Source organism: Prunus persica, chromosome G6 (genome assembly GCF_000346465.2).
Source record: "Prunus persica cultivar Lovell chromosome G6, Prunus_persica_NCBIv2, whole genome shotgun sequence".
NCBI lineage: Eukaryota > Viridiplantae > Streptophyta > Magnoliopsida > Rosales > Rosaceae > Prunus > Prunus persica.
The window spans coordinates 4,181,103-4,193,586 of record NC_034014.1 but is presented as its reverse complement, the minus strand read 5'-3'; the positions used below and the strand labels follow the sequence as shown (position 1 = coordinate 4,193,586).

The 12,484-nt window shown below is 37.6% G+C and overlaps 3 protein-coding genes across 3 annotated transcripts; 2 read left to right on the top strand and 1 right to left on the bottom strand.

Annotated features, from left to right (window-relative positions):
• Nucleotides 3,154-4,743, top strand: LOC18773106 (josephin-like protein). Its single transcript, XM_007205914.2, has 2 exons — nucleotides 3,154-3,590; nucleotides 3,845-4,743. Exons 1-2 carry the CDS (start codon nucleotides 3,504-3,506, stop codon nucleotides 4,307-4,309), a joined length of 552 nt encoding a protein of 183 aa, XP_007205976.1. The 5' UTR covers nucleotides 3,154-3,503; the 3' UTR covers nucleotides 4,310-4,743.
• On the bottom strand, nucleotides 7,367-8,082 carry LOC18775524. Its single transcript, XM_007206127.2, has one exon. The coding sequence runs from the start codon at nucleotides 7,858-7,860 to the stop codon at nucleotides 7,579-7,581; it is 282 nt and encodes a 93-aa protein (XP_007206189.1). The 5' UTR covers nucleotides 7,861-8,082; the 3' UTR covers nucleotides 7,367-7,578.
• On the top strand, nucleotides 9,868-12,287 carry LOC18774479 (cytochrome P450 86A1). Its single transcript, XM_007208585.2, has 2 exons — nucleotides 9,868-10,623; nucleotides 10,997-12,287. The coding sequence occupies exons 1-2, from the start codon at nucleotides 10,038-10,040 to the stop codon at nucleotides 11,977-11,979; spliced, it is 1,569 nt and encodes a 522-aa protein (XP_007208647.2). The 5' UTR covers nucleotides 9,868-10,037; the 3' UTR covers nucleotides 11,980-12,287.

Below are 12,484 nucleotides of genomic sequence, written 5' to 3'. Positions count from 1 at the left end.
GACGTTCGAGAGGTGACATTCAGAGTGGTGCCACTACCCCAAGATTATGCTCAAGTGTTTGATTGATGATTATATTCATCAAGATAATAATGCTCAAGTGTCGTGATTATGCTGATGAAGATAATGATGACTGTTATGGTCGTATTGCTGATTCTTATTGCCGTAGAAGTGCAGTTGTAGTTGAGGTCGGGGGATGTTTGTTTGGGTGTGTCTTTTGACAAGTCGTGGAAGCATTGCTATATCGTGTAATGGATTTTGGAGGACTATCAAAACCATGTGTGGGTTAAGAAGACTATTAGCTTGATGCCCAGAAACCCACGTCACCTCGGTGGGTGCTACGTTCAAGCTTTGGGTGCAATCCACACAGATGAGCTTGCGCTTGTGTGCTATTCTCTTGGATTTTCACCAGTATTTGACTACGGTCCACCCTGATTACATCTTTATGATATGAAGACCAAACAATATAGAGTAATTGATGATTTTGTTTTTCATGAGGATATAAAAGATAGGTATGATGATATGCCAATTAAGTTAGTTACTAGTTATGATAATTTCCATTTTGGCCAATCACTTAACTTGTCGACATTCATGAAACGTGATTTAATATAATCATAGCACCTGATAATTGTAGTAGCTACTAATAAACCAAATGTATCATCAATTCGTAATCCCACAATTATCATATGCATGCGCACACCTAATTTATAAAAATTTCATTGTTTTTGGGGTACCAATCCCTCTTCAGGGGCTTTTGTTGTCACTTATGGGACAAACGTCTTTTTTAAGATGAATTATTTAGAATATGTGGATCATAACCTCCTATAGAGCATTATTTTCGATAGAGCTTGAATTTTTCAAATAATCTCCACTTTTAAGGAGTTAAGTCTTTAGAATCTATATTGTTGTCATGCAACATATATAGTCACTTATTGTCATGTTAGTGGATTGTGATAGGAGAACATCAATTCATGTTAGCATATGTATAACTTATATATACATTATCTTGATGAGACATAAGCATATTGATTCAACACTATTTCACAACGTTCTTTAGGAACTGTCATTTCTCTCTCCTAATGGTGGGAAAATTATCTCGAAATTTAGAAAAATAAACTCACCATCATTATCAAGTCAAATTGAATTAATTGGATAATGTGGGAGTTGTGCTTGTAAGAGTCTTGATGATAAACACAAATGTGACCATATGTTAGGCTCATCTAGTAAAACTGGTAAAGTGGTCTATAATTAAATGTTGTATAGGCTCACAATCCCCTTGAATTATTTAAAGAAAGAGGGATCAAAGTCAATTTTTGACTGAGATTGTCTTATGACAGTTGTGAGCATGCTTTGCAATGATATTCGTTGGACAAGATAATATTTTGAGTTTTTAAACAATGTCCTTGTGAATTTATAAAAATCTTATGCATCATTGTGGACCATAGATTGCCAAGACAGTCATGCCACAACATAAAAGTTATCTGGTTAATGAACTTTTGGTTCATAATTTCATAATTTGCAACTACTTTAATGGTGATGTAATGCAACCCACAAAAGAAAGTAAGAAGTTTCTCCAATAGACGTCTCTGGTTTTGAATATTGGGGCGGTAATACAACATTACTTGTAAAAAGAAATTAACTAATAACCTAACATAAATAAAATAAAATAAAATCTAATAATAATAATAATAAATGAGTAAAGTGGAATAAACGATGAATAAAATAAATTTATTAAAGACTATAAAATTCCAAAATAATTCAACATTAATGTGGATTCAATGTGTAGATAAAACTACAAGTTTAAGAATCGAATTTCCAACCAATTTAGGTTCATATAGGCACAAAAAAGTAATGAACTTCAGGTTCATATATAGTACTATTAAGATCCATGAAAAACTTTGAACTTTAGGTTCATATCAACATACATTCAAAGCTTCAAGTTCGAAGACGTAGATCAAAATAAATTGAATAAATAGTTATGCTTTGAACTTCATATTCAAATCAATGTATATGCACTCGAAACTTTTGGTTCAGGTTCTTAACATATGTAGGCCTCATGGAATTCTGATTTTAATTAATACAAAATCAAAAAGTTTCATGTCCTTATGTGCATTTTAAATTCGCGAAACTTCATGCCCTCAATTATTTGGAATCAAAGAAATACAAGTTTCGATTCAATCAAAAGGACTCCATTTCCTAATCTAGTTATATGATGAGGATCGAGGAACTTCAAGCCGTGATCTTTTGTATTATACAAACTCATCATAACAAACTGTAATCAATTAAGATCATGCTTAAAATTAAATAGACAAACAAATAAATAAAACATGGCATTACATTCATGCGTAAAAAAATAAGAAACTTTTTTTTTCTTAAACGAGCATGATGAAGTTTGATGGTGAGTACAAAGAAACTCTATACCATGTGATGACTCTAGCTCATATAAGAAGAAAGAAAAATCAGATAAAGAAAACATACCAAGAGCAATGCCGTGTTGATAATGTGTTATAAAACCAGAGGGAAAATGTAGTGAGAAAAGAGAAAAGAAATGTAATAGAATTTGCTCACTCAACATGTTCATTTCATATTGGTAAGATATCTTATTTATAGGCTTACAATGATATAATACAATACATTTACAACTCATAAATTAAAAGCCCATAAATATAGAAATTAGTGCATATGTTACAAGTTATTCATATGGTGGATGTTATGGATGTTATGGTGGTCATCCACATTCGCTATGTTTATAACAGGTTTTTTATTTATGGTGGTAATGCACAGTTTTTATTTTTTTTAAGACCAAAAAATAAATGAGATATTTATCCATTCTTAGCACTAATAACATAGATAAACCATACACCATTTAATTTCTATAAAAAAAACTCAAAAAATAATATCTGGTCCTATTGAATTTAATATTAATTATTAAATTATTTTGATGTCCTATTGAATGTTTTGGGCTTTTTTATGAAGCTTTGGGGTTGGATTTGTTTTAAGAAATCAATAATAGTTTTGTAATTTAAAAGAAGTTAAAAACCTTTTTGTTATGTTGTAAATGAATTTTGTATGTATTTCTAAAGTCCATTTTATATGAGATTTATTTTATAATTTAAGCTCTTATATTTGGTATAAAAGTGAATATCCCTTCTTTCCAAACGATTTGCTAAACACCTCAAGAAAAACGACGGGCCACGGCCCGTGGGCCACCACCACACTTGATCTTATTCTTATCCGCGTCTGCCGCTTTACTCTGTCTCTGACGTGTTCATAACTTGTAACCAAATTCAACTGCCTTCGTACTTTGCAGACATATAAAGTTCAGTTTCTGCACAGCCAAAGCTGTAAACTTTGGGGGTAATTTTTTCTTTTTTGGAATTATCCACTTTCGGTGCTTGAAAACGTAGAATTATACTCAAAACACCTTCTTCCTCAACCCAATTGGTGATTCGCTCTTTGAATTCTTACGGCCCCTTAGTAAAAGAACTGAAGTTTTCAAAGTGAAGATGGCGACCGACACTAATACCCAAGTCTACCACGAGCGGCAAAGGCTACAATTTTGCCTCTTACACTCGCTCAACAATCTCTTCCAGGTACCTTTTCCAAAACCCATCTCTCTTTCCCTCTCTTTGTTCTAGTTTTTGCATAGTGGTTGCGTAGAAGAAGGGTAATAGAAGAGAACCCACTAATTATTTATGCCCAAATCGATCATTCTGCTTTAGTTCTATGATTTTGTATCACAGTCTTGTATTTTTTTTTTCCTTTATAATCAAATATTTTTGAATGTGTTTATTTGATTTGATACTTAAATGTGTATGCTGCTTATCAAAACAATTATGTTGAACAGCAAAAAGATGTATTTACTCGATCAAGCTTGAATGAGATTGCTGAAAAACTTGTTCTTGAAGAACCCAACAACGAAACATGGACACCCTTATCTGTACTCTTTAAACCCCATCATAATGCACTTACTGGAAACTATGATATAAATGTGCTAATTGCTGCTTTAGAAGACAAGGGAAAGAATGTGGTTTGGCATGATCGTCGTAATGGAGCGTCTTCGATTGATCTAGATGGGCCTGAAGATGCTTTGATGGGTATTCTGCTTAATGTTCCGGTTAGAATGTTTGCCGGGCTTTGGAAAAGTAGGCATTGGGTTTCATTGAGGAAGATCGACGGGGTTTGGTACAATTTGGATAGTGATCTTGTTGCTCCTCAGGCTTTTGAAGATACTGAAAAGGTTAGAGAATTCTTGGATTACATCATTGGGCATGGTGGAGAAGTTTTGCTTGTTATGAACAATAAACAGTGATTTTTCTTTTCATGAGTTCAAAGTATCTGATTGGGTGTCCAAGTGACTGTATATTAAACTCTGCTTGTAAAGTTTTGATTTACAATCAGCTTATAGAAGAGGAAAAAGTTTCAGTTTTTTGGTTTGTTCCCATGCCCTGTATATGTATTCTGTTTCACTGCTATGTGTGGGGTGGTGAGGGTGCTGCTAAATGATTTCTGTAATTACACATTTGGTATTGGAGGGGCTTCTTAGTCAATCATGAAGCATTGGGTTTTTAAGTGTATCTTTTTCCTGAGGTGAAACTTTATTAGGTAGGGCACCATTCTATTAGTAAACATTTGGATGCTGATTTAAAAAGCTCTGCTTTTGATGTCATATGAGTGTGGATCGTGTGCTTGGACATAATGACAAGATATATTTTGTTTATATATTTGGACTATGTGATCAAGCAATTGATTTCAAGTTGTCAATATGCTTGATGGTTGACTGAAGACACCCCTGACAGCAAAATTTTGGAGGGATTGATTGTGCTTCTTTCAAGTTTTTTTGACTAGTTTCATGCTCTGTAGAAAGCAGATGCATAATTTTGCATCTTAAGTCCAGAGAGTTATTGCATGTTGTGTTAATGCTTTCTGCTGGGTTTTAGAAAACTTGAGTGCTGTTTATTTTTTATATCATCTTAGTACATTGAAACCTCTGTGTAATCTGTAAAGTATCATATATTAAGTTTTTAACCCTAATATGTACAGCTCAATGGCCCTAGTGCCACACTTTCACCTATTTACCCTAATATCTTTTAAAAAGCATTAGCAGAATGCTGGCTTGTGTCTTCTTCCTTGCATCTTCAAAAGTTATCCTTTTGGCCTTCCTCTTTCTTTGCAATTAATTAACTTTTTGGAGATTTTTTTTCCTTGGTTTTTTTCTTTTCCATTCCTCCTGCTGCATTCACCTCCAATCACCCACCCACACGAACTCACTTACCCCAATTAGAAAAAGACATGTAAGTTGTTTGCCATTGTCCTACCACCATGCATAAGATAATTGTTTCTGTTCCAGTTGGAAGGTGATGTATAGACCATAGCTTTACAGATCTCTCTAGGGTGGACAACAACCTCATTATCACCAAGAATTTAATAGTAGTCACAAATCAGCTTTTACCAATAGTTGAATGAAACATCTTTGAAGATGGTGCTGATAGATTTATAAAGTACGCAAACTGAGGAAACTGAGACTATAAGCAGTCTTCTTCCTACGACCGATTTGGAGATGGTATTTTAAGCTCTGTTTATGCATTTGATTTTAGATCAAACCTGAGCAGCACGCGATGTTCTCATTGTGAAATGGAGGGGGCATAAAACCATGGTGTGAATGAAGACATGAGTCTCTGCAGAAATAACTGGTGTGAACAATACTGTTGTGCCAATACTTACTTTCCGTCCTTTCTATTTGTTTTTGGTATTTTGTTCCTTGGAGGGGTCACTTTTTGATGCTTGCACTTCGTGCAAGCAAAAAGGTGCTCTCACATGGTCAAAGGATTAGTGGGGAGCCAGAGATCATGCTTTGGTTACTGCTTGAAATCTCTTTTCTCACTGTCTTAATCTCCCCTTTTGTCATATCCTTTTGACACTCTTCCGCATACGTTCTTACACTCTCCACTTTATAACCACTATAAGATTTCTACCCTGGTAGCTCTCTATCAATTCCTCTCTCTCTCTCTTTCTCTCTCTCTCTGCTCTGCTTCATTTCAACTTTCGATTTTAATATGGCAACAAGAGCCAAGACCCAGATGAGCCAGAAGGAGTATGTCAACAGGAAGAGAGTCTTTTATTTCAACCACACTTCAACTAGGAGCGTTGCCCAAGACAGAAGGTATACTGAAAATTTTAGATTTAGGTTTCCTACATGGTCAGGATTCTTACCAATGAGATTACTCAAAAATCTTGCTGACAAGGTGGCAGGAACTCTATGTATGGGTATGACCTCCATGAGGACGAGACCTTCGCGAAAGGATTCTTTATCTAGAAGATCAATGCCATTCGTGGCGCCTGTGGATTCTCATAGAGAACAAGCCATAGAAGATTGCATTGAGTTCATCAACTCTTCTTCTTCTCTTTCAAGATCAACTTCTATAGCCAGACATTCTCCTTAGGTTTCTTAAAACAAATGAACTTCTGTTCCAACTATTTTTGGTTACATCGGTCGAGTACTAGTTTGTAACAAAAGAAACTTGGAAGTCTATTGTAGTATTGTACATATGTTTCGTGCACCAAATTGGAGAGCTATGCTATGTGTATACTTGCTGTTAGTAATTTGGTGTGGCCTGGTGGATCCAATGCATTAGATTAACAGATTGATTCTTCTTAGTTCTTGACTAATTAAGTTCTTAAAGTAGTTAGTTTATACGAGGTAATGAAATGTACATCGTAGAGGTTCAATTTTTTCGTTAACAATTGATCGACTAGTCTACCCTGTTAGAACACAAAAAAATGAGGGTGCTAATTTTTCCACTCCCCTTTTGTCTACTTACACTCCTCTTTCTTTTTCAATTCTTTTTATTATAACATATAAGAGAGTGTGAGTGGACAAAAGAGTTGTGGGAACATACAATTTTCAACAAAGGGAGTGTAAGTGGACAAAAGAGTAGTGGGAAAATCAGCTCCCGAAAATAATCATCGGAGGTGAGGTGACATCGGTGTGGATCAGTTCAAGAGCTCTTAAAGTAGATTGGTAAGTAGTCTGGTCTAAAAGGTTCAAGTTAGACTTTGATTTTCTACTCTGCTCCAGTTTTCTGGTTTGGGATGCAAGGCTATCCTTGTGGAATGACTGGTTCTTAAAATTTCAAGAGCTAAGAGGGCAACTTAGCACCTTAGCTTATTAAAATGGCACAATATGAGCTCATCACTATGTTAAACTTAAATTATTCCAAACATTGTCATTCATGCTTTTATTTTCCCAATCTATTCTCAATTTGTCAGCACTCTACTCTGTTTCAAAAGATTGTTACATTGTTAAAATATATATTTATGTTTAGAGCCGTGGTTATATATTCAATTCAACAAATCAGAACCCCATCTGGCCACAAACTATTCCAGAACATATCATATATATTATATACCAGCTGATCAAAAATGAATTGAAATGAAATTAAACTTAGATGCGAAGAGAGAGATGAAGAATTTAACACAGCTTAAATGTTCCATAATGATCAATGAGTACTGAAAGCAAATAGACACAGAATCCTGCCTGAAATGCCAGATTATGCTAATTAATCATCCACATGAATCTGATCAGTCCTTCTTGACAAAGAGGCCTCCAAACCCGCCCTTCTTCTTCTGGGGTATCTCCACTGTGCCCTTGCGGCCACCATTAGTGGCACCATTCTTATCCTCAACCTTCTTGAGGATTGGATCAGTCTCAAGCAGCTGGTCCTCCTTTGCTAGCCCTCCAAGAATCCAATCAAGCAGACCCTTCTCCTCTTTGCTTCCTCCCTTGGCCGCGGTTGCCGCGTACACCCGACTACTTGCTCTACCGGTTGGCACCGGAGCAAAAACCATTGTGAGGGAGGCCATTTTAGTTTATTGGCTGCAGAATCTAGCACCAGAGGAAAAGAGTATGATGTTTGTAATAGTTGGAGTTAATAAGAGGAGGATGGGATAATATATCCTCCTAGTTGTTGTTAAAGTGAATGTGAACCATTGGATGGTTCTTGCATGGTGATCTACTCTAGATTTTAATGGGAGTGTTTGTAGCACAAGCTCTCCACAAGTGTCTTATCCTCATTCCTTCCAACTTTTTTGTTACACAAGAGGAAAGATGGCTATTTTGTAAGATGAGGGCTCATCGTCAGTGGACGTGGATGTGGATGAGACACGTGGCAGCACCATAACCGGTGCACTTAGTGGAGGCTAAAAGACGGGCCAAGTGGAGATGGATTGTATTGGACCTAAATTAGTCTTTTAATGTTAACAAACTAAGCTATAGAGACCTAGCTCCAAAAGAAGCCCACAATGTAAATTCCAAAGTGAATAACTCCCATAAGTATCCTAACTAATGTGTATGTTGGTTGGGGAGGGGAATCGAACACAGAACTTCGGGTGTAAGTAAACAGTTGAAAACAAATATAACCTATGAATTTGTATATCTAGCAATCTTGTTCTATACTATATATATATATTGGTCATTGGCCTTTGACTAAAAGTGTAAGCGATTAATTCCTAAACTTTGCACAAATTGAACTGAAAACGTGAGATTTGGACAAGTACTATTCAATGGGTTGGTGTCGACCCATGGCCTTAAGAAAGGGGAAAAGGTGCATGATGACAAAGTTGTCCTCCATTTCTTCTAGACAAAGTTTTCTCTCGTGCCTCAGAACTTGTGGTTCAAAGAGAGACGGTTCAGCTCAGTTTTTGTCTCTCTAAGGTCTCATCCGCTCGTTTGATTCACACTTATAAATCACTCTTTTTTCCAGGTTTTGAAAAATTAAACCCATTTTCTCATATCGGGTCAACCATCTCCACCTACCCTCAAGGCCTGCATGCATGGCTTGAGCTTCCTATTTTCTTAATAAAGAAATTAAGTTCAGCTCCTTGCTTGCCCTCTTTGATATACATATACATACATTTAAGAAACTGCTTTGAGTGCTTAATTTGTTCCCAACAACCATGGAAAATGCACCTTACTTGTTTTGCTCGATCCTGAAATTTTTTTTCACTTTTCATCAGTACATTATACGTGGACGGTGGATGGATCATCATCAAAACAAAACACTTCTTCGACTATATAGTATATATTGCGTGTTCTCTATCAGTTATATATGTGTTTATCTCTCTTATCACGTCACGTGAATAATTTCTTTAATTTTAAAATTAAAATATTGTGTTTCCTATAAAATTTTGTTCATATATAACTGTAATCCATTTCATTCAATAAAGTAGATTAGGGGCTTGAAGCACATTATATATATATTAGTTTCAAATAATATAAACATCGACATCTGGATGCTTGGATCCGGTTCAGATTAGATCTCAACTCTTTTCATATAACTCGTTTATCAACTTTCAAACATTTAAAAATGCAACTCATGCTAGGGAGAAAAATTTAGTTGCAACGGGAGTAACATTGTTTTGCTATTTTCGATCAATAATGATATGTCACCCATAGCATTATTGATTGGAGAGCAACATAGTACTATTGCCGTTTCATGAAAAAATTTCTCCATCCACTTTCATGTGGCAAAAAACCTCATCTTTCTAAATTAAGTAAATTAACCATTGTATGCCAACGACGTCCAAGGATTAGAAAAATGAAGGATAATGAAGGCAGCGTACGTGAACATGTCGAAGGACGTGACAGTTTCTTACCAAAGTAAAATTAAGAGAGTTAAAAGGTTCAAACCCTACCTCTCTTTTTTTGGTAGTTTTGGTTAATTAATCACTCCCCATAAGGAAATATCTTCCATGCATACCTACTCAGTCGACTAGAAATAATATAAAACCCCATGTAAAGGTTTTCGTGTACATACTTCCACGTAGAGTCAATTTCCTATCAACTTGGTGGCGACTTGCATGCATGATGACCCAAAATTCCCAACAACTCCTCCTACAAAACTTTCTCCTCATCTCACCCTTTATATACCGCCACCCAACACCTCTCTCTCTAATTAAACTAATATTCTCTCTCTCTCTCTCTCTCTCTCTCTCTCTCTCTCTCTCTCTATACCACAAGACCAACTCCCCAGCTTGCTCTCATGGAAACCCTACCTATTCTCTTTACCCTATTTGGTGCTACATTTTTGTATCTCTTCTGGTTCTACCTCTTGGCTCGCAAACTCACAGGTCCGACCGTTTGGCCATTCGTGGGCAGCCTTCCGGTTCTTTTTATGAACCGGAATTCAATCCATGACTGGATCACAAGTAACCTCCGTGCCACGGGCGGTTCCTCCACGTACCAAACATGTACACTCGCTCTTCCTTTCTTGGCTCGCAAGCAAGGGTTGTTCACAGTGACATGTAACCCAAAAAACATCGAGCACATTCTCCGAACGCGGTTCGATAATTATCCCAAAGGGCCAACGTGGCAGGCCGCTTTTCATGATCTTTTGGGGGAAGGGATATTCAATAGCGACGGAGAGACTTGGCTGATACAGAGGAAAACGGCAGCGTTGGAGTTCACAACTCGGACGCTGAGGCAGGCCATGGCTCGGTGGGTGAACCGGACTATCAGGAACCGGCTGTGGTGCATTTTGGATAAGGCGGCCAAAGATCACATCGCGGTGGACTTACAGGACCTTTTGCTTCGGTTGACGTTCGACAACATTTGCGGCCTCACATTCGGTAATGTTCGAAATCAAAATTGAGTAGCTCACCCATATCATGTTTAAAAAATAAAAAAAAAGATTTTAAATTACACCTTTTTTTCCTTCTTGTTTACCTAAATCTTCACTAATGTTTAGATATTTATTTTTTAATTTATCCTTGTGATTATTTGTTTAGAGGCGATATATTCTTTGTTCGAATTCTCACTTCCCCAATATCGATTGTATAAATAAATAAAAAATTAATAAATCTCTTTCTTTGTATTAAAAATAAAAAGTTTGATAAACTCTTTTTTTTTTAAATGAGAATGATAAACTTAACATTATTATTTATAATTTTCCAACCGAAAAAAATATATATATATACATCTCAATTAATATTTTTTCAACAGGCAAAGACCCGGAAACGCTGTCACCGGAATTACCCGATAACCCGTTTGCCAAGGCATTCGACAACGCCACCGAAGGCACTCTCCAACGCCTTCTCTATCCCTCTTTCCTCTGGCGACTGCAGAAGACCTTCGGCCTCGGAGCCGAGCGGCAGCTAGAGAAGAGCCTCCGTGTCGTCGAGAACTACATGAACGAAGCCATCGTAGCGCGCAAAGCGACGCCGTCCGACGACCTGATATCCCGATTCATGAACAAGCGCGACGTCGACGGGAACCACTTCCCGAGCGCCGTCCTCCAGCGCATCGCCCTCAACTTCGTCCTCGCTGGCCGCGACACGTCGTCCGTCGCGCTCAGCTGGTTCTTCTACCTCGTCATGAACAATCCCCTAATCGAGGCCAAGATCGTCGGCGAGATCTCCACGGTCCTGAAATCGACACGTGGCGACGATCAGCGCCTCTGGCTCGAAGAGCCCCTGGTGTTCGACGAGGCCGATAAATTGGTTTATTTGAAGGCCGCCCTGGCTGAGACTTTACGATTGTACCCTTCCGTACCGGAGGACTTTAAGTACGTTGTGAACGACGACGTTTTGCCGGACGGGACTTTTGTGCCGGCCGGTTCGACGGTGACGTATTCGATCTACTCGGTGGGGAGGATGAAGAGTATATGGGGGGAGGACTGTATGGAGTTTAAACCGGAGCGGTGGATTTCGGCTGACGGGAACCGGTTCGAACCGCCCAAGGACGGTTACAAGTTCGTGGCGTTCAATGCTGGACCGAGGACTTGTTTGGGGAAGGACTTGGCTTACCTGCAGATGAAGTCGGTGGCTTCGGCCGTGCTGTTGCGTTACCGCCTGTCTCCGGTTCCCGGTTTCCGTGCCCAGCAGAAGATGTCTCTCACGCTCTTCATGAAGAACGGGCTTCAGGTGTATTTGCATCCACGTCAGCTTGGTGGTGGGCCAGGTCTGGTCGCCGCCACCTCAGCGTAGGGGAGGGGTATTTTCGGGTTTGAGAAAAAGAGAAGATCAAAACCGTGCCATCTGTGTGGGATACAAATTGAAGTCATTTAATTTGTTTTTAATTTCAAAAAAATGTATATGTTATTATATGACTTTGTTGTTGTTCTGTTGGGTAGGGTAAGTGGGTCTGGGTTTTAGTGGGTTGAATATGAGTATGGTTGCTCATCTAAGTTGGAAAATTTGATGTCTTTGTGTTGTTAATTATATTCCATATCAGTTGATATGGGTTTTTCTTATACTTATCAATAAAATTTAAATGTATACTCTTTTAATCCTTATAGTTGGTGTGATTAGAATGCTTAATTAATTTCAAGTTCAATTCCTATCACATTTTCATCTTCCCTTCATATTTTTTGGGCGCTTATGTTCTTTTTTACATTTATCTTAATAGAATAGAACCATTTGTATCACACTGCTATGACCATTAGGCGGATTTCGGAATACGTATTATAGAGGTGAGACTTGTTTACACAAG

Bases quoted from the DNA above. Each gene is read 5' to 3' on its own strand.
- LOC18773106 (XM_007205914.2), top strand. From the start codon at position 3,504: ATGGCGACCGACACTAATACCCAAGTCTACCACGAGCGGCAAAGGCTA. The intron at 3,591-3,844 runs GTACCTTTTCCA...TATGTTGAACAG, and splicing joins CGCTCAACAATCTCTTCCAG to CAAAAAGATGTATTTACTCG.
- LOC18775524 (XM_007206127.2), bottom strand. From the start codon at position 7,860: ATGGCCTCCCTCACAATGGTTTTTGCTCCGGTGCCAACCGGTAGAGCA.
- LOC18774479 (XM_007208585.2), top strand. From the start codon at position 10,038: ATGGAAACCCTACCTATTCTCTTTACCCTATTTGGTGCTACATTTTTG. The intron at 10,624-10,996 runs GTAATGTTCGAA...TTTTTTCAACAG, and splicing joins CATTTGCGGCCTCACATTCG to GCAAAGACCCGGAAACGCTG.